This window comes from Ptychodera flava, chromosome 8 (assembly GCF_041260155.1).
Source record: "Ptychodera flava strain L36383 chromosome 8, AS_Pfla_20210202, whole genome shotgun sequence".
Classification (NCBI taxonomy): Eukaryota; Metazoa; Hemichordata; class Enteropneusta; family Ptychoderidae; genus Ptychodera; species Ptychodera flava.
The window spans coordinates 16222690-16245638 of NC_091935.1; the positions used below are offsets into that span (position 1 = coordinate 16222690).

General features: G+C 36.0%; 1 protein-coding gene and 1 non-coding gene across 5 annotated transcripts in view; both read left to right on the forward strand.

The window, feature by feature from the left end:
- Positions 1-346: 346 nt before the first annotated feature.
- On the forward strand, positions 347-419 carry Trnam-cau (transfer RNA methionine (anticodon CAU)). Its single transcript has one exon. It is a non-coding gene; the product is annotated as a tRNA-Met (tRNA).
- A 914-nt stretch (positions 420-1333) lies between these two features.
- LOC139138637 (fibroblast growth factor receptor 3-like) overlaps positions 1334-22949 on the forward strand; it is an 86802-nt gene continuing 65186 nt past the window's right edge. For 3 of the 4 annotated variants that reach the window (XM_070707108.1, XM_070707110.1, XM_070707111.1), the window contains exon 1: positions 1377-1772. In XM_070707108.1, coding sequence (XP_070563209.1) covers positions 1518-1772 — 255 coding nt within the window. In that variant the 5' untranslated portion in view covers positions 1377-1517. Of the gene's footprint in view, positions 1773-22949 lie in introns of all 4 variants that reach the window. The other variant, XM_070707109.1, reaches the window with a different exon arrangement.

Consider the following 22949-nt stretch of genomic DNA (forward strand, 5'->3'; position numbering starts at 1 on the left):
AAAAACCAAACGGAAACGCTTATTTCTCTTAGATAATGTTAATTTGATGTGTTCAGAAACTACTCTTGTCTGGCCGCCCCTGATACCCAACTGATAATGCTGTGACCAATGTGCTGAAACATTTACGAACAAAAAAGAAATACTTTACAGCGTTACGTGTAAGCTTACAAGAATAAAGTTTACGTATTTTTATTGTCTGTTGTTTCCAAGTGCGCACATTACTATCTTTTTTATATGTTGCATCAAAAAGTAACTGGATTGAAATTATTATCAATTATCGAAAATCTCTTCACTCTTCAAAAGTTTTTTCAAATGATTTATGCTTTCTTTTATCAGCTGTCATGTAGTCTCGTTAGCGCAGTAGGCAGCGCGTCAGTCTCATGATCTGAAGGTCGTGAGTTCGATCCTCACACGGGGCACGATATTCTCCTTTTGAGCAATGTAACAAATCCTCGTGGTTGTCAAGAAAATTCGAAGAACGACCACACAATAAGTGAGGCTACCCACAATTCTCCATGACTCACTGAACTGAAGCAAATTTCTTCTGTACACAGAACAACTTGGTCCCATATTTCAAAATTCTGTCAACATAGTTCTGATCATCATAATTTTCTGATTTCTCACTGTGAATAATGAGAAGATCAACCCCTTTTCCGCGGAGGAGATAGCAATTTTGTAATTTTGTCGACATAGATTTTTGACAGCCATACACAATATTTCAAAGGAAACTAAGGGAATAAGTTACATCTGTGTTGGCAAAAGAAAGGGTATGATTTTTTGTAATGTTCGTAACAAAGAAAATTTATTTGCATGTCTGACAGGTGGTATGATGAGACCATCTTAGTTGCTGATAACTTTATCTTGACAAGTGTGCAGTTTTTAACACCTCCAAACATCGACTTATCATTCAATTTACTCTTGAATTTTAAACATAATCAATAATCTTGGAACAGAGTTTTAACAAATAATCCTGAACTTAAATTGTAAGTTAAAAATTGTTAAGAAACTGATAAAATTGAAAAAGCCTTTAGCAAAAAATGTCTGAGTGAACAAATCAAGGGGAATTGTGGGTAGCCTCACTTACTTTGGACCACAGATTTACATTTTCTGTTATTTTATTTGTCTCAACCTTTTAAACCTGGATGTAGCAGCAAGGGATTGATCCCAAAATATAAATCATATACAGCGAGATCTGTTAAGCGTGGTCAGATGGTGGCGCTCTATTCGACAGACACGTCTGAATCACCAGTGTGAAATCACTAAATTCACGTTGCCGGGCTCAACTTTGCATCTGTTGTGCGTGATATTTTTACTATGAATAGCGTCCAGGTCTATTCATTTTTTGCAACAAAATGGCTCTCACACTATGGCATTTTGTCATCATAAGTAGATCGGAGAGTACCATATTTGGATGAATCACGAAGATGTTCCGAGTTTTTCTGTAAAATGCGGGAAAATTAACAGTCCCGCGGGATGTAATTTAATCATGCTTCCGTTGAGCGGAACTATCTAGGACGATGGCGGCAATTTTGATTCGCCACGTTTACACGTCCAGCTGCCTACTCGTCGTCTGCTTCATTCTGCTGTGTAATTTTCGATGCCACGGAAATCTCGACGCTCCCTGCGAGGAGGATAACAACGGGGAAGTTATCTACAATGCCTGCATGGCCAGGATGACGTCGCTCAGCAACATCGCCCCGGACATAACTGTCAGCGTTGACCCTGCAGACGCAACCTGTGGTGTGACATCCTATACACGGTCGTGCTCCATGGTGGGTTTACAATTTTTTGTAATATTTGATATGGTAGTACAATTTAATTTTCCCGTGATTAGGTCTGACATCTTGTACAATTACAGCGCTGTAAGTTACCGAGTTGATTCGACTGAAGAGTTGAGAATGCGAGACATCAAAGCCTCACGTTCGTGGAAGGGCCATGATCAGTTTTAATATCTCTGACCGCGAACGTACAGCAGTACGATGGTGCTGTACTATGATAGTGATCAGATACAGACGGTGGCCCGCATAATCTCCGGGTCATCACTTCGTAGTTTTGGCTGTACCATCACCACCGGAATGATTGTCTGTATGGCGCGCTTTGTGACTTTCAACGGGTAATGACAAGTAGTGGAACTTTACATGTAATATCGAATCACGCTGCTCCCTTGAGACTCGGCAAACACTAATTTTCAGATTCAAATTCCAACTATAAAACTGAGGGTTGCCGCTCACATAGGTACGAGTTTATCAGTTTAACTTTACCATGTTATGCAACAGTGTTTCAAGTAGATATAGGTGCAATCTGCAATATAAATGTCAGGCCGCAGCATTTACGTATAAATAAATAAATACTACACAAATATTACCATGGTACATCCCTTCAGCAGGTAATCCTTGACAGTGGATCGTAATCGTATCTCTTCGTTTTTGACGTGGAACCATTATAATTGGATTCAGTCGGTGTTGTAACCATTAAAACACAATATTTATAGTTCTTCTACCAGAGATTAATCAATGTTGAGTACTAGCGTAGTGGAAAGGTAATGTCACATTGTGGGAGTAACGCATTCAGCTAAATAAAAATTCGAATAGGTAGTTGATCAGGATAATTGAGTATCAGTATTACAAGATGATTTTTAAAAACTCGGATATTTTTAACATTATTACCATCTTAACAATCTTCTGATACTACTGTTCTAGGAATATACCGGTAGATAGATAGTTTGAAAGCCTTGTAATATTCTCTGGTAGGCTAATACATTTGTTCCTACTGGTACTAGTACTACATACCACGATCCCTCTCAGGAACCATGTACAGACCAAGTGACACAGTGGTAATGTGATTGGGAAACTATGTTAGAATTTACTGAGGTGCTAACCTTAACATAACCATAACATGATGTTGTAATTATATAGTTGAATTGGTATCATCATCATCATCATCATCATCATCATCATCGTTGTCATCGTCATCATCATCATCATCATCATCATCACATCATAATCATATGTGTCGTTGTTGTCATTGTCACTATCATCATCACTACCATCACCACCGTAATACATCATATTTATCATCGTCATCACTTTGCACCACCACCACCATTCATCATCATCATCACCATCATCATCATCATCACCACCATCATCATCATCATCACATGATCATATATATAATCAGCCAATCAATGAAAGGTCACCAATTTATCAGTGCTTTAGTTATTGCTAAGGATTAAGCCTGTTAGTAGGAAAGTTTAGTGTAGTCATAGTAACATGTTAAAATGCTTGCACCACAGATATTCTCAGTTAGCCAGTGTAAAAACAAACGCATTGTCAAAATAGCTAACTAGGAGTTATAAAAAATTCATATCATGAGTTAAAGAATGACATTCAATATCAAGCAAATTATCCCATATGTCAACAAAAGTAAAGAATTGCTGTAGTTTTTGCAGGGGAACATTACATCTCTCATTCGATTACTTGTAATTAATTAAAGTTGTGAGTGTCAAATGCAATTGGCCTCATCTGTGGCTCTTATATGACCTTTCTATATCCTTGTATTATTGTGTTTATGAATCAATATCCTGGTATTTTTGTGTTTATGAATCACCCAATTTGATCAAAAACATGCACCTCATAAAAGCCAACCATATTCACTGAATTCTATACTGAATTGCTATAACTACTTGTTTTCAAGTAAATAATTTGCAATTTTCTCCCAACAAAATATTGAATTTTGAACACTATTATTGTACTGACTACTGGTAGAAAGTAATGTAAGGTCATGCAGAGGTCGTTAGAACGGTTCGTCATGAGTGGTGGGAGGAAGAGAGAATGTCAGTGCTGTTGGGTTCTGTACATCGTTGATACCCATCCAGAAATGGCCCTAACAGAATGTCACATATGCCATTAAGCTAAATGTCATATGAAAATACAATACAAAGACTGTTTATTTAAATTGAATTTGCAGTGCAAAGCCAACACTCACAAAAATATTCACCAACCAGTGCCTTTTGTAGCTCTGTCTTTTTTTATACACACAGTAAGTTACCGTAGAGTCAAGTTTTCAGCAACAACAATTATGATCAAATTATTCTGTATAAAAATAAAAATCCAATTATACAATTAATGAACATAAAAAATGAACAAATAAATAAATTGATAAATAACATAATAGACTTTTAAAAGTATAAATATATTTGGATCTGTGTTTTCCTATACACTGCATACAATGTCACGGTAAAGTTCACCTAGCTATTATCCTTGGTACTGTACAGTTCGAGATGAGTCATTTTGTGTTTTTCTGTGGATTACGCACCATGCTATCAGAGTTAAACTCACGCAAGGTAGCTAACATATGTCAGCTGTTGACCTATCTACCGATTTGTAGAGGAGATTAATTTGGCATTTCGGGACAGCTGACGACTGCTCAGTATATTTCATATTTTGTAGATATGATATTTGGACGAACCCTGAAATCCATATTTAATTACTAGTGACCTATTATCCCCTCTCATCTGTTTTAAGGCAGGATCACATCATTGAAAAAAACTGAAAATCAACAATAACTTTATTACACTACTATGTCATCTGTGGATACAGTTTGGTAAAAAAAATAATAATAATAACAACAATTTAAAAAATAGTTATAAAAAATAAAATATAAGACAGAGAAGGAAAAAATACTATAATTAATAACCACAACAAAATAAATTTGACAATATCGTATTACATCACTTTGTAATTACTACGGTAGATGTCTAAATATATACTGGTGATCTATAATTAAGGTTTATGTGTGGTATTTTTTGGAATACCCCAATAGCCAGACTGCAAGCAGTTGATGATAGCTTTTAAAATATTTTCTTTGTTGTTTTCATTACTACTTTGTAATTTGCCGTTTTTGAAACAATCTTTTTCTCGTTTGACAATGACGTTGGCAATTGAAAATAAAATACAGTTCATCTTCAACAGCATTTTTGAGGCATTTCTTGCAAACTTTATTATCAGCTTGAGCTGGTGTATTTGTTGTTCTTCTCCTGCCTAACGGAAATTCAATTTCAAGGTTATGATCACTGAGCTTAAATTTTGAAATCATTCTTCTTAAATTAAAATCCTTTCTTTATTTCTGTCAGATAGTGGTGTTATTGAATGAACCAACAGTAGTGTAAGGGAATGCATATAAATACCACAACGCGCCTCGGGGACAGATATTCAGACTCTAAAATTTGTTTAATTCTAGTCTGATCTACCACCTATGGGGATTCATTTTAAAGCTCTTGGTGTAAGAAAACTTTTCTCTGGCTTAGTTTTTTGGAAATCGAAAATTTTATTTTTTCTCCATACAGTTAACATAGGGATGGCGGCCATTTTGAATTTCACATATTGGTAAATCTTGAGTGATTTGTTTATCTAGTTCCAAAATTTGCACGGTGACCCCCAATTTTTTATTCTTGATTTTGAAAAAGAATGGTTGAAAGATTCCTTAAATTCACCGATAAACAGTCACAATATTGTCATCAGGGTTTTTAGTTGATGAAAATATTCTAATAAACTATAGATCTAAGCACTCATGATGCACAGATTAGACCAAGAGTTTTTACAGAGTCATTCCTACAGTTTTTGTTTTCAAGTTATAATTTGGATATTCATAAATCTGCCTCCTGTGAACTGGAAAGGAAGAGATTCCAAGAAAATAAAATATGTAAAATCCCTTCTGCTTAACTATGCTTGACATTAATTGAATTAATTATGTCAAGATTGAAATTTGTGTTAAAATTTTCATATGTGGATGCAACCTAATGAAATGGTCCGTGGCATCTTCACAGTAGGTGTGCAGCGGAAATTATTTTGCATGGTTTCTGTGGTGATTTCATTGATGCAAAAACCAGCACAGGTAGGCCTCTTTATCACGAGGACATCTATTGTGCTGCAGAGAAAATGTTGAATACAGATTTTTGATGGAACATGCACAGGTTTACTGATCTTTATCCTCATACTGGCACATCCTTTATAAAAATTTATTTCCAAAACTAAAAATTTAGTAAAGTAGTTTAATTAATTAATTTTACGAAATTATCTTTGGGAATGTAGATACCAAACCTACACACCACATGTTGAAAAAAGAATTGGTATTTGCACAGCAGGACTGGGCAAATCCATTGTGTACTACCCGTATATCAAAATCATCACAATGTACAAGATCAGTATCAGGTGGAATAATCACATGATGCTGTGGCTGAGTTCAGTGATGGTACACTTGTAAAGAAGTCTATGAGAGCATTTTCATTTGAATGTGTATAGTTAACCAACAATTTCACTTGTGTAAGGGTAATCAAGCCATGTACTAGATTATTATCTAATAAGTTCCTTTATATTTTTTCTTTGAAAGATAAATTAGCGGCTAGAAAAATGAGCCAATAAAACAAAAGATGTGATGATTCCATCCATAATTGCATTTGTTTATGGAAACCTATTACCTGTACTCGATCAAATGTAATTTATCAACCAACTATATATGCTCTGCCTTTTTATGTGTACAGGGAACTGAAATACTTCAAATAAATTAGAATTTGATTTTACATTCTAAAATAATTCATTATTTTTTTTATAAACTGTCAAAATATTTATATTTTTTAAATGAACAGTTTTTCCATTTTTTTGATATACTTTTGATATATTTGTGTTATGTATTTAAGAAAAAAAATTGGGGGTTGTCACCAAACTGTCGTTTGCATAACGTGAAAAAGTGAACACCTGTCTGCAACCATCCCAATGGATTTTTGATTTCGGCAATTCGGATTATCATTGATTTTTCAAATTGTTACGGGTCTTTTAAAGAAAAGGAAAAGACTAGCTACATGTAAATTGCAACAAGCCAGGTCTGAATATCAGTGCCTAGTTTTCCTCTAAAGGTAAATAAATTACCCATAAGGCAATGCAACTTACCATGTATACATGTATATCTATGTGAGAAATGTAGCTTACTGGAAAGTTTTTAAGTTTTGGGCAACACAATTGTTATGCTTTCCATTTTCACCATTTATTCACAATAACATCATACATACGTATCGCTATTGATACGTTTCTCTTCTGATGACGTATCAAGTGGTTCAATTACCTTTATTATATTAAGGCAGTATGCGCCTTGGGGAGAGATGTTCAGAATTGGGTTTTTCCAATACTTTTCTGGTCTATACTGCTTGTGGGGACTCATTTTAAGGAGCTTGGAGTTAGGAAAATTTTCACAATCTTATTTTTTTGAAAATCAAAAATTTTGTTTTCCCTCATAGAGTTAACACAGATACATTTTGTATGGCTGCCATTTTGAATTTCAAATATCTGTGAATGTTAGGTAATTGCTTTCTGTAATACCAAACTTTGCACAGTGATTGATTTTATTTTTGGTTTGGTGAGAGAGTTTTGGAAGGAAAGTTTGAACGAAAGTGTAAATGAAAGTTTATATCTTTCACTTATGAGGCACACATACTAAGTGAAAAAAATTGTGGTTTGAGCCAAAGACTGTCGACTTTATTCCGTCGTGGTCATGTATAGGATGAAATGGAAACAGAAAGTCAAAATTGTTGTGGAAAACAGTACTCAAAATAATCTGCCAGTTATAGTCTTTTAATGTCATAGTCAAAAGAGAATGTGCATATAACCGGTATATTCTTTTTTTCATGTTGTATGTGTGCATGCAGGCACCTGTAATAGTATGATTCAAGCACTCCACTGTTTAATCCACTTTACTTATTTGAATTTAAAAGTATATGTGTGGATTTAAATCATAGACCTTTTTAGGGTCTAAACTTATGACGTGATTGTGAAGTTTACATTTACGGGCAGTTTTCAATCCACTTTTATCATCCCATGTACAGTGAGAACAATATTTTCCCACCAAGTTTCGCGCCACAAACGGAGCCATGTTTGTACAACTGAGAGACGCACATGCTAACAATGTTGTTCAAAACACCACGCACTGCTTATTTCTCCAGCATAAACGTATCTGATTCGGGCCTGTACAGTCAGTAAAGATATGCTCAATGGTTTTAATAGTCAGTGGTGGTCATATTAGCCCTTCTTGTCTATTAGTGCAAGATATGAGGTATAATGATATTCAAATATGCAGATTACACTAATGAGCGTTGTTTCGGTATTAAAATTCTATGCTATGACCCTTAATCAATGTGGAATATTCATGTACCTCGAATCTTGCATTGTATACTTCTTGTGGGTAAAATATGTACGGAAAGTATGAACAGTACAAACATCGTAAAATAGATATATGGCCTTGGTCAAGTACCAGACACTTAGAATGTCTGATGGTGATACCAAGGATTCAGCCGTTCTTTGATTTCACACATGTAGCTGTAGCCAGCAGCACCATATTCCAACCCTCAATTATTTACTCAGTTGCCAGTTTTCAATGAAAAACCGGTGTTGTCGGATATGAGGTTCTTTGAATAATTCTGATCGTCACTTGACTGAGAATGGATTGGTGCATATTCCACTTCCGGAACTACTCTGAGTTTTTCTTTTCATGGGGATAAAATCCATTTTACAGAATAGTCCACTAAATTGAATAAGTGGATCCTTGATGATATTTGCTTTGTCATCTAGAATCTCATTTCAGCTTTGATCTCCACATGAAGTAAATGTGTGTTTGAATTTATACATTTCAATGAACACCAAACACTGCGACCAATTCTGTACTAGACTAATGCATCCCTTTGGATTCATATTTAAATATTAATTAATAATGCTGATTGCTCAATTGTCATTTAACAAACATTATTTACGTCATTATTTGTAGCAATAAATGGCTTTCTCAAAAGGTATTTTTGCAATAGAACAAGTTTTGTGCTAACAATCATGATCGATAGCTATTTTTGTATTTGAATTTGGTAAAATTGAAATATCAAAGTCGTTATCTTTACCATATGGATGAGAAAAATGAATTGGTTCATGTTTGGTCGGGATGTGATTGTCTAGAAGCCTGACGAGAAGCAAATTTGTTTAATCACCTACCAATATGCTGTTTTAATGGCAAATTTCACCATATAAATGGATGGTTGAAGATTTTGTCAGGTGTGTTTAGAAGTCCATATATTAATTGCCGGTAATCGCTACATTTGTTTGTTGTAATAAATTAATTCTACATCCATAGCGCACGGTTTCAGAATTAGATCAGTGTATTTTATAAGCATTGTTACAGTGTAGTTGATAAATGCTTCCTTATTGTTCACAATCATTACCATGGTAATTACACATGAATATTATTATTTTATTTCATCATTTTGTAAACAAGGGGATTGATATTATAGTTAGCTGTCTGTCTGTCTGTCTGTCTGTCTGTTTGTCTGTCTGTCTGTCTCTGTCTCTCAGTGATCTCTCTCTAGCTCCCCTCCACCTTTCTTCCCCCTGAACTCTTCAAAAGTACACTGTATCATAAATGTACGTCTTATTATCTTTTGCTTTTCTGATTATAAAAGTCAGTATTGCAAAAGAAAGAAAGATTTTTGAGAAATTTCATTTTATTGTCATAATTTCCCATAGAACAATATTTTAACTTCTCTATGGAAGTACATGATGCTGTGGAAAAAAAGGTAAACCTCAGAAGTCACAACAAAGCCAAGGCCAAAAACTTCAAGGAAGAGGCTTTATTTCTCATCCTCACATGCATCAATCATGTGAGTTAAAAAAAAATGAGAATTAAATTTTGAAAATGCATCACCGCATCACATTTCTGAGAGACCTAAGGTGAGAAACAAATTCATAAACGTTTTGGCCTTACTGCAGTGGTAAGCTCAACCCGTACAACGACCAAAAAATGATTCAAATGAACAGAACTTTATTGCAGGGCATTATACAAAACTACAGAAAAATTATTAATGTAATTATGATTGCAAATATTAAACAGCTGTCTCCATCACAAAATGCGTAATATGCATGACGTAACTGTCGGAGTGCATGAGTACATGGTACCACATACGATTAGAGAAAACAATTCTCTAACAATTTACATATATGCTTTGTTTCAATATTCATGTAAAACAAAAAACCCCAGAAAAATGCATAGATTTATAATTTGTTTCCCTAAAGAGCACAATGCTGATGCTATGACATTTGGACACAAGCGACACACATGATGTTTATTTTGTGATTTAACCAACGTGACCCTGAGAGACGACAACAGATGTACCGGCACGGTAAATGTTACTCAGATGCTACCACATTAACCAACGGCCACAATAATGTTTTTTTCCCCCCATAAATAAATATTATAATGCACAGTATGAAATGCGTCATCATATGTGGCAATTAATGTATCTTATTATGATTCTACATATAAATAGTTGCAAAAAATTTTGCTTTGTGGGTGCGAGTTGATATTAAATCCGGAAGAGTATAGAGAGCATCCATATGTATAGTTACTGTTATTGGAGTTTACAAATTACACAATGCTGTCTCTTGGCATGGAGCCAATTATCTCATTAGGTCTGTGAACTTTGCACTTTCAACATAGAGGAGAAACTGAGTGATAGAACAAAGACATTTATCCTGGTTTTATTGCCCATGAATCAGGACGATTTATCTTGTATTCATTACACACTTAATAATATTACATTATTACATTGTAAATTAGTACTTTTCCATCATCAATTGACCATTTCTCTTTCCTGCAGTGTGCATGAATGTGTGTTCCATACCGGTAGGTCCGTATGGTAGATGTCTATTAAGCATTGATCGCAGCAACTCAATTTTCACATACCAGTGAAAACAACTGGAAGACAATTTTACAGCAATGAGCTAGCTCATACTTGTGCTACAAGTGACCAAAATTGTTAACAAAGTATGTATATGAAAGATGGAAATTCTCTTGAATAATAATCATAATTTACTCCATAAAAGTAAAAATTACAGTATTTATAAAGAAATGGAGCGGGAAAGTAGTTATAATAATCAATAAGAGCTGAGAATTAAGGGGCAGCTGATCAGCAGATTTTGAGAACTGGCATTATAACAAGGTCTTTTCAAATCCTGTTAGCTGTACAGGTACCCTTTAGTATGAAAACAAAATAATCTTTCTACAGGCTATCTCCCCCTCCTCCAAGACACCCCTCCAGGAAAACTACCTACAGGTCATCTCACACTGCAAAATTTCTTTCCCTACCCCTCCATAGTGCATTAAAGTATTTGAGTCCCACTCATTGCCCAGCTGCAGGATTTTCCCCCAAGATGGCGTTGTATAGCTGTACTAAAGAATAAAATTCCCCTTCCATTAGTAAAAGAAGAAGATTGTGACAGTGCCTGCCAAGAAACTGCTAGCATGAGAACAGTTTTGTCAGCTGCATCTGAAGAATGACTCATTGAACAGCTTTGTCAGCTACCCCTGAATAGTATCTCAATAAACAGCTTTCAGGTGCCCCTGAAGAATATCTCAATAAACAGCTTTGTCAGCTACCCCTGAAGAATATCTCAATAAACAGCTTTGTCAGCTACCCCTGAAGAATATCTCAATAAACAGCTTTGTCAGCTACCCCTGAAGAATGTCTCAATGAACAGCTTTGTCAGCTACTATACCCCTGAAGAATGAATGTATCAACGTACAATTTTGTCAGAGTTCATAAGGGCAGCCTTACACTGAAAAGGACACACGCATCCGACATACAAAATAATTTCAGAACCATAAAAATACCACACATTAAATCAATAGCATTGTGAACAACCCAAAATTACAAATTTGCCTATATACATTTCCAGTCCAAGCAGGCAACCGCAAGTTTACTTATAAGTGTTGTACAAGTAGTGAGCAGTACATGCTTTTTCCAGGATGCACGATTTTGAGAATCCCCCTTTCTGATCAAAATCCCCCTTCAAATAATCACAAGTGGGCAACATATGTGCGCTTCTACACCTTCTACAACCAAGGTTTTAGATTATCGTACACAGAGTATTTACAGAGCATTCCACTTCATGGTTACTGTCTATAATGTAACATCATACAGTTGATGTAATCCACTATCTGTAGCTACAGTGAAGTGATCTCAGCTTCCTACATCTATAGAAGGTTGTTATACAACTGGACTATCAACGAGAGTTTGCCTCCAGATTACAAATTCTGTTTGACCTGAAATGAATCACTGTAAGTGTGAATGATTTGTGCATGCTTCTAATTTATTCAACATTAAATGGATGGAAAAAAATAAAGAAACAGGAGTGTTTTTTATATGGTACTTGTGACTAATGTTGCAATGCATATTCTTGCACAGATGGAAAACATTGAGTCTGACGTCCTTGAAAATAACATCACAGTGCGTACATTTTGATGTTATGGCAGGCTTTAGTTGATGAAATAAAAATCCATGAAATTTCACATGCAATACCATATGGCTACAAAAGTGGTATGCAGTGCCAATGCTTAATTCAGTGTTTCTGTGTAAACTATGAAACAACAATTAGTAACGACAATTATACAACAGTGAAATACTGAGATCTTACAAATCACATTTATCATAAAGAATGACACATTTCTCCAATGAGATACGAAAGCAAAATGCAGCACAATGCAGGAAATATTGTACATGGCATGGATTTATTACAAGTGACGCGTGACGTCGTGGTGTTCAATTGTACATGCTGTAAACAATCAAAAGTATTTGTCTGCACTTCAGGGTTGAAAGTGGAAGCCTTAAACTTTTACTCAAACTTTCCTGAATGAAACTTTCAATCATTCTCTTAACGAAGCAACAATAAAAATCGGGGTTCACGGTGCAAAGTTTCGAATTAGTGAAACAAATCACCCAACCTTTTGCGATATTTGAAATTCAAATGGCCGCCATTCCTTTGTTAACTGTATGGGGGAAAAATTAAATTTCGGATTTTCGGAAAACCTAGATTAAAGTTCTTCTTTCTCCAAGAACTTTAACATGAGCCCCCACAAGTGGTAGTCTAAGATTAGAAAAGCATTGTAGACATTTGAGAGTCCAACTTTCTGTCCCCAAGATGCGTTCTACCTTACGGAAAAACTTTACATTTATTTGCAGCTTATGGGTAATACATGTAAACATTTCCCTCAAAAGAAGAGATCCAATATTGTACAGCTTATGAAAGGGTGAAACTTGAAAGTGATGTGCCAGTCAGCTGAAGTGTTCATTGTCATTTTCAATTTACCTTGTATCATTCAGGACAAGCTAATATTAGACTATAAGTCTTTAAAATTTTGAATGAACACACTTGACACTTGCATTCAATATATCTGTGATGTGGTACCAACGAAACCATTGAAAGCTTACTGGTAGTACAGTAGGAGCATATGGTGTGTGTGCAGTACTTAAGGAATTAACCCTTTGATGAGTGCTGTAATTTTTCCCACCAAAATTTTACTGCCACATTTTGCCAATTTTTATGAATTTTCTGAAGTTTTTTGATAATTTTGGACCAAATGGACATCATATTTCATTGGCTACAGTTTCTTATCAAAACTATTGCAAAAATCTAAGGAAAATTGACTAGGGTATATTTTGTAAAGGGGAGAAAATTGCCGTTGGCGCTCAAAGGGTTAAGGTGGCAGTATGCGCCTTAAAAGTGAAAGACTTAAAAACGTTTGCTCAAATTTTTCTCAATGAAACTTTCAACAAGTCTCTTACCAAATTAAGAATAAAAATCACAGTTCACTGTGAAAGGTTTGGTACTAGAGAAACAAATTACCTGACATGTATTGCAATTCAATATGGCTGGCATCCTAATGTCTTAACTCTATGGGGAAAAATAAAATTCTTCGACTTTTTGTAAAACTAGCACGGTGAAAATTATTTTCACTCAAAGAGCTTTAAAATGAGCCCCAACAAGTGGTAGATCAGAAAGAATTTTAAAAATTTGAGAGTTCGAAATCTGTCCCTGAAGCGCATTCTACCATAAATGAGGAACAATTCCAACACATGAGACAGTACAGCAAAACTACTATACATTGTTTACAGTTTTGTACATCGCTTTATTCAACCACTATAATTTTGAGTTAAATCATCTCTGATGCGTGGAGAAGTGACTCTGTGAAAAAAAAAAAAAGCCATGTTAGCTTGACTCCCATGGACTACTATTCCTCTTTTTGAATAGAGCCCAGTGCCAAACCCAACTTATTGAATATCAGGTGCTGGGTATCCAAGAAGCGATGACATTACATCTATCTACTCACAAACAAGGGACAGTCGCTGATTAAAAGCAGACTTGTAAAAGCACTCATCTGTGCAGGTTATAAATCTGTCATGTATTTGTTTGTTTTATCATTATTATTTGTTTGTTTACAGATAATAAATCTGTCATGTATCTGTTTGTTTTATCCCACAGCTCACTGGAACAGATCATTAAAAGCAAGGAGCTGAAATTATGAAAAAAAGGAATTTGAGAAAATGCAATCCAAATTTACTAAACAAGATACATTTTCTATCTTTACATTTAGGCTGGTAACACTAAGTGAAAAAGACGAAAAAAAACAGTTTTAGTTATGTCCAAATTTTTTTAGCTTTCTATCGTTGCAGTTAGAAGTATTTAAAATGTCTATTTTGAGAACAAATTTCACTGTGATAGTATCTGTTTTGTACATACTGGTACAGTGATTGTAATCTGACTAGCGCAATCTAGACAATCTGTCTGTGTATTACTGTACTGAACCTGTAAGATCAGCGTTATCAAACAGATACAATACAACTGCATTCCTTTTCCATCTTTTATTGCAAAGTTTAATGTACAGGAAATAAACACAGTGCCTAATTGGTAATTTGTGAATATTTACTACTGATGATATGTAAACAATCATTTAGCTTTTTATTGTCAAACCATATTTAGACTTTGCATAAATGAATATTACATTGTACTCTGAGCATGAGATGAAAATAAATGTATGAGAACACGACTGCATCATAAAAGTAACCAGCAATTTACTTTGAATTATGCCCTTCCAGTGTAAAAGTACAATATGAAGAGAGCTACCATCATTCATTTAGCCCTGTATAATTTTCGAAAATGATACTACAGTGATATTCTATGTCTGAGCTATGTAGGGTAATAGTACTGAACTCTCCCAGCGCTAAACCTGGACACTGAACACTGTGTCAATAAAATAGTCTCTTTTAGGCCATGTTATTAATTTAGATTCTTATTTTCAGTCAATACAGCAGGTTAAATTAAATGTGATCATTTGAAATTGAAAGTATGCGCTGAATTATTCTCATCAAAAATATACATGTACCGATACTCGTAAACTGTATGTTAAACTGCAAATTAAAATGCAATAGCTGTGTGCATTTTTTCCCGTAAATCTCCAGTTGATAAAAGCAGTGTACTGTTTATCCCACTTTCCCGGATAGGAAGGGATTTCTTTCTAAGTGTGTTTGCCTGACCTTTCCTGTCATCCCTATTATGGGAACACAGATGCCAGAGCTGTAATAAATTGAAGACATTACTCTCAGAGAGACAGTACACCGACATCCATTACACTCTGATCTTTCCCAGGCAATCACTCTAATATCACAGTACAGATCTTGTAGTCCCACAACACGCAGGGCAGCCATGCACTCACATTGTAGAAATTTGTAATCGGTTGTCCTACCAGATTTATTATAGGAATTGCTAAAATTGCATGTCATACACTCAGTGCTATGTATGAGATATTTTAGTTTACCATGGACTAGTAATTTTAAACTTGCAAGGAGAAAATATGTATAGTAAATTTTTATACTGTAACATTGTGCTGGTTAGTTTTTTTTTTTATCATACTGCAATCAGTCGTTGTATGAAACCTATCATTTTATCAGACAGAACCTAACTCAGTGGCATTGTGGGTAAAATTGACATGGCATTTGTGAATAGTCAAAATTTGGTTGAAGAAGGTGAGAGTGACGGTTTAAAATAATCAAATACTGACAAATTCCTCTGAGAAATAATACCAAAAGTTGAGGTGTGTCTTCGACTTTGAAATAAAAAAACAACAAAAACAGTAAAGTTCCAATTTTTGTTTTCAGGATATTGTTTCCCTGTTCCAGTTCAGTGTGTACATATATCCTGCGCAAGCAGCTTGTTCAAAAGGCCTGTCTGTGTTAGCGCTGGGTTTGGAAAGCTGTTAGCCACTGTGGCGAATAGTTTCAAATTTATTAGCCACAGACAAATTTTATTAGCCACACACTTTTACGAAAACAAAGCTTTCTATAATGCTATAATCTCCAATGTCGGTTGCATGCACAAGAATAAACTATCAACACATCAACCTTGTATCCAATTGTCTTCATTTTAACAGTGGACCCCGATGTAGCCCTGCGTACGATGCTGTATGTACCGCTACAGCTAATCGCCCCGCTCACCACAAAGCGAGTGAGCGGGGCGATTAGCTGTAGCGGAACACACAGCATCGTACGCAGGGCTAGACCCCGATGCAAATTGACAGCAGCACGCAACGTTGAGACCACGATTAAAATGAACTGCAACACGGAAGGTTGGGACCGCGATGCAAATCAACAGCATGACAGCAACACTGAACGTTCGGACTGCGATTAAAATAGAAGTTTGGTTACACGTAATTACCGTACATTCCATCAGTAGGCCTACACGTAGTGTCTTTGTCACGTCATACAAGACGTCGCGTAAATGTGGCACAGACGTTCGGAACGTCATCAAACGACACTTCCACATGTAGTCTTAATTACGTGTAGTAATTTTTAGATTTTCTTGGTGATTTGCGGGAATTTAGACAGGAAATCTCGTTAAGTACTAGTATGAGTATCATTGTAAATTAGCAAACATCTTTGATATCAGAAAATTCCGTAGAGTTCACCTGCACAAAGACGTACGTGCTATGATTTCCTGACATAAATGAAATGTTGTCCAATTCAACTTTTTACCTGAAGCTGTCACAAAAATTTCCGTAAACCTCATAAATAACTGTATTACAAAAAAATCGGTAAATTTAATGCGAGGATACAACGAGCTTGAATAGTCCTCGCGTAGAGAAATTAATTGTTTCTTAAAACTTTGACGAATTTCGTATGTTTCTGAAAAAACAATACAGCAAAATCAACCCAAAAAAATCACAACTGAGCATGGATACGCGTACACCACTGTGTGCCTTCAGACGTACACGTAATTATATTATAACCTCTCTAATGAACAACAACACGGAACGTCGAGACCGCGATGCAAATCGACAACAACACGGAATGCGTCGCTGGGATAGCGATTTTGCAATAGGGGACCATGAGGACCGCCATGCAAATCGACCACCATTAAAATAAGACCTCGATTAAAATGCGCAACAAGGAACGTCTAGACCATGATGCAAATAAATTTCAACACCGAACTTTGTGACCACGATTAAAATGCGTGTGTTCTGCTGTAGCAAAAGTTTCAATTCTCGCGAGTGTTCGCTTTGCTTGCTGTACACTAGACAAAATGACGTCAAATTTATCGCGAGACTAGGGCTCGATTGCGTCTGCCTGCATTTTCAATTCTCGCGATAGTCATTTATGTGCATGCTGTACACTATACAAATTGACGTCAAATCTCTCGCGAGACCTGGCTCGACTGCGATTGCGTACGTCGGAGAGAACAATAAGGAAATAGATATAGTTTTTTCGCGAATCGCCGAAAGAGAAGCGCAGATCAACAAAAGACTAAAAAACCCCATGTTTTTGCTTATTTTGCAAAATTTTTTCAACAAAAATCACTTTCGCCACTGTGGCGAATTAGGATCGATTTTTCTTCGCCACTGCTGATTTCAATTCGCATTTGCGAACATGGCGAATGGGCAGCGCGAACACAGCCTGTGTTAAGGTATTATGTGCCTTGAAAGTGAAAGGCTTAAACTTTTGCTCAAACTTCCCTTAAGAAATCTTTCAACCATTCTCTTACAAAATCAAGAAGAACAATAGGGGGGTCACCGTTGCAAATTTTTTGTACTAGAGAAACAAATAACCCAAGATTTACCGATGTTTAAAATTCAAAATGGCGTCCGTATGGAGAAAAATAAAATTTTTGAATTTCGAAAAACTAAGATGGTGAAAAGTTTTCTTACACCAAGATCTTTAAAATGAACCCCCCACAAGTGGTATATCAGAAAAGAATTGTAAAAGTTTTTAAGTCTGAATATCTGTCCCAGGGCGCATTCTACCTTAAAGTCGGCTATAAAATGAAAGTTAATAGTGGCTTTAATTCCCTGTTGTGCCTGGGATAAGGTTATGGCAGGAGACGCTGTTAGATATGAAATTTTGCTGTTAACAACCTGACCTGATCATTGCTTTGAAACCACCAGATAGATTTTAAACTTTTGTGAAATAATGCTTTGGTGATAGTTGATAGTGTTCTGATAAACTAAAATTCAAAACTCTCACAGACTTGATTTATTCTTTGACTTGGAAATCAGTAGCTCTAACAAGATATATGGAGTAACATTTTTGCCATGTCAGTCAGAAGAGATACGATCTTCCATATTGTTTCTGAATTGACACTCATTCAGGTTGTTTTATTAATGAAGTGTCTACTAGCTGTCTTGCTTGCCATGTAAATATTTGAGACTGGTGCCTAGAAGTGATGAAACATTTCACTTGCCTACTTCAAAATTCAAATTAGATACATTTTTTGAAAAATGACTAGGTAAATATTGATACAAAGCAAGTGGAATTATCGAACTGCTTAGCTGTACAGTGCCTCATTTTTTGCTCACGTGTGTGAACACACGTGAGCATATGGTTTAGCCATGTCTGTCTGTCTGTGTGTCTGTATCCCCATTATCTCAAAAACGGCTGAACGTATTTCAGTCAAATTTGGTAGACATCTTCAGAATTCAAATGGCTAGAACTGAAAAGGTTTTCGTGGGCGTGGCTTGCATATTAATGAAGTTATCACAGTTTTAATTTTTGTGATACATGGTAGTCTATGGGAAGCATGATGACCATGGTTCCTGGACATCTCGACCCCAAACCAACTCGACCCCAGTCAACTCGACCAGCTACCAACCTAACCCTGGTTAGACCTTATAGCCTTGCTCCTTCATGCCAAATATCAAAGTCACAGGTCTTGCCGATTTTGAGAAAAAGATTTTTAAAGTATTATTTTTCTGATTTTTTTATGACCTTTGACCTCCCCTATACCTATGCAGCTAAGCTATGGCAATGGCTTATTCTGGCTATGTTAAAGTCCAAGACAGCCAGCGTCTATTGGACAATGGCCAGTAGGGGACCAAATTGCTCTCCACAATTTGGGGATTCCACTTGACCTTTGACCTTGGCATCTTCCTGCAACTCATTTATTATGTGCATTTCTAATTCTGAGCTAGCCAATAGAGCTAGAGGTCTGATTTTTGGTATATAGGGATAACTTAGCAATACAAATTTTTTGACAAAATGTCATGTGATCTCGATGACCTTTGACCTTAAATATGAGTATATGTCCATAACTCAGTAACCACAAGTGCTACACCCTTCATATTTGGTATGATGGGAGACCTTATGACATCACATCCTGTACCTCATTAATTATGTGCATATCTAATTCTGAGCCAGCCAATAGAGCTAGAGGTCTGATTTTTGGTATATAGGGATAACTTAGCAATACAATTTTTTTGACAAAATGTCATGTGACCTCGATGACCTTTGACCTCAAATATACATATATGGCCATAACTAAGTAACCACAAGTGCTACACCCTTCATATTTGGTATGATGGAGACCTTATGACATCACATCCTGTACCTTATTAATTATGCGCATATCTAATTCTGAGCCAGCCAATAGAGCTAGAGGTCTGATTTTTGGTATATAGGTATAACTTAGCAATACAATTTTTTTGACAAAATGTCATGTGACCCGATGACCTTTGACCTCAAATATACATATATGGCCATAACTAAGTAACCCCAAGTGCTACACCCTTCATATTTGGTATGATGGGAGACCTTATGACACCACATCCTGTACCTCATTAATTATGCGCATATCTAATTCTGAGCCAGCCAATAGAGCTAGAGGTCTGATTTTTGGTATATAGGGATAACTTAGCAATACAATTTTTTTGACAAAATGTCATGTGACCTCGATGACCTTTGACCTCAAATATACATATATGGCCATAACTAAGTAACCACAAGTGCTACACCCTTCATATTTGGTATGATGGGAGACCTTATGACGTCACATCCTGTACCTTATTAATTATGCGCATATCTAATTCTGAGCCAGCCAATAGAGCTAGAGGTCTGATTTTTGGTATATAGGTATAACTTAGCAATACAATTTTTTTGACAAAATGTCATGTGACCCCGATGACCTTTGACCTCAAATATACATATATGGCCATAACTAAGTAACCCCAAGTGCTACACCTTCATACAGCTTGAGCGGAGATACCCTTATTTGCATATTTAATGTAGAATTTCGTTCAAATGGAAGCGATGAGGGCGCTGTTCAACTTGACCGTTAGTGTGATTTTTCCTGTTTTTTGGGGGCGATTTCAGCCCATTTTTTCCCAACAAACGATGTCAGAGACGTTTCTATGGTCATATAAAGCAGGTAAGTTTGTGCCTATGAATTTTTATCGACTTCTACGGCTTACTTTTGGTGCTATTGTGTATTTTCGATCTATGGCTCGCTAAATATAGGCCTACCATTTTGACTGCCGCAACTACATGCACAGCTGATTATTGTGAATATTTTTACAGAGTTAGACAGTCTAATCATTATTTAAGCCCCCTAACTTAGTTTTATTCTTGTTCATGCCCTGCAAATCACTGCTTTGGCCCCGTAGAGTCGTACAACGTCCCGCCATCAGAAGACAAGATGGCCGCTTAGAGTGAGGAACGTGTCGCACTCCGCTGACGCCTTGCTCACGTTTACAAATTATTTAGGCCCAAAGATTGCAACAATATCACATATTTTACTGTTGTCAATCCAACTTTAATGTTATATTTGATACTTGGGTTACTATTTCGCGGTAGTGCTCGTAGGCCTTGGCTAACGATAGGTCCACAGGCTCTAGAGTCAATGCAGGCAAACCGCTAGCCGTCCACTGATACAATGAAAAACTTGTTTGAGGATACTTTATCGTGAGATTGTGACTGCCAGTATATCCAGATTTTACCCGCAGTAACGGATAGTCACAGTATTCTGTTGTCAGTTTGAAGATAAAATATCCAATATTTATTTTTCTAGTTGTAGATGTACAGGTAGTCTTTTTTGTAGCAGGGGTTGTCTATAATTCACGTCTATTGTGTAGATCAAAGTGTGCAATAGCAAACGTTGACCTCCCCATGCGTAGTTAAACCAGAAGTCTTGACCTGTTTTATGATAATATATTATAGGAAGTTGATACTGATATATTTTATTTGATTTTTGCTTGTTTTCAGACCAGTTTGTCACATCAGCTAACAGTGGAGAGATCTAGTGTTATAAAATCAGCAGTCTCTGTTGAAAGATCTTTCACTTTGTTATATTTCACTTTGATATTGGTGTAGCAATGTTTACCAAACGAATAAAACAGAGTTTATCTCTGAGTAACTGTAGTAAAGATAGTCTGAATAAAATTCTAAGTCTTTATCGCTCTGTTGGAAAAGATCAGCGTGACATTGACAAGGTTGTGTGTAGATCACAGACAATTGCACAACAGAAAGTGGTGTCTCTGCTTAAAGTTTCATGCAAGGTCACAAAGAAAAATGTCAAAGCATGTCAGCATCGGCACATAAAACAGTACTATATATTTATAAAGAAAATAACACAGTACTATAAAGGTAAATTTCAAAATAAAATGGAGAGAGGTGCACACAGTACTCAACCTTGTGATGAAAGCTGTTCACAACAAAGTGATGTGAACATTGTGAGAGAGAACAGTGTGAGAGTGAAAAGATTGATGAATGCAAAGGAAAAAGTGATGAAGAAGTAGGGGTGAGAGTGAACATTTATATTATAACCTTGACTGTAAGGATGAAAATGATGCAAAGTGTGATAGCATGGAAAGTAATAAAATTAGTTGCAATGAGTACAGCATCAATATTGATGTTGATGGCAAAGTCATAAATGCAAGTGTACCCTCACTGGACATTTCCTGCTTGAAGGAGTACATTGCTGGCAAACTTCGGTTGGACAAAAAAAACTTTCATTTGATATTGTATGGAAAAATCATACATGACAATATTCCTTGGCCACTTACAGAATCACTTGTGCTTGTTATAAGAGGTCTGGGTGGAGGAAAGGTAATGGCTCATCCTGAAAAAGTATCATGTGGCCCTGTATTAAATGTAGAAGTGTCACATCATCCAGATGGTATCACAAAATTGGGAAACATCAAGAATATAAGGATTGGTTGCTTGAAACACACAACATAAGTGAAACTGATTGCCTGTGTTCATCATGTGACAGGCAACTTGACAGAGACAGCAATTCTCAGACAGTCAAAATTGATAAAAGAAAGCGAAAAGAGGGTCAGTGTTTTGTCTGTTCTGATGCAAGTACAATAACAACTTCAGTTGATGATAAAATGCTCTTTGTTGCATTATTTAATCTTCAAATGGTTAGTGATACACTCAAAAACATTCCTGACAAAGCCCTTATGTGTGACACACATTATCAGACTTGGAGAAGGAGACATGAATTCAGATGTATCATGCCTGAATGTAACAAAATCATCAGACGAACACCAAGACACCCACCTAGTGTAGACCTCCTCTCTCAATATTTTACAGACCAAGGTGATTACCTCAACTTAATTTTAAAAGAGGATAGCACACTTTGCCAGTCATGTTTCATGAAGCTGTATCACACTGTAGAAAGATTGAGAAGACAAAACAGTGGAACTGTATCAGACCAGTCAGATTTAGTGACGTTGGTGGATGAAGTGAAAGAGAGATTACAAAATTATGACCCAAATGGTGACATAGTGTCAGTGGCCCAAGATGAAATGCTGGTATTTGTTGG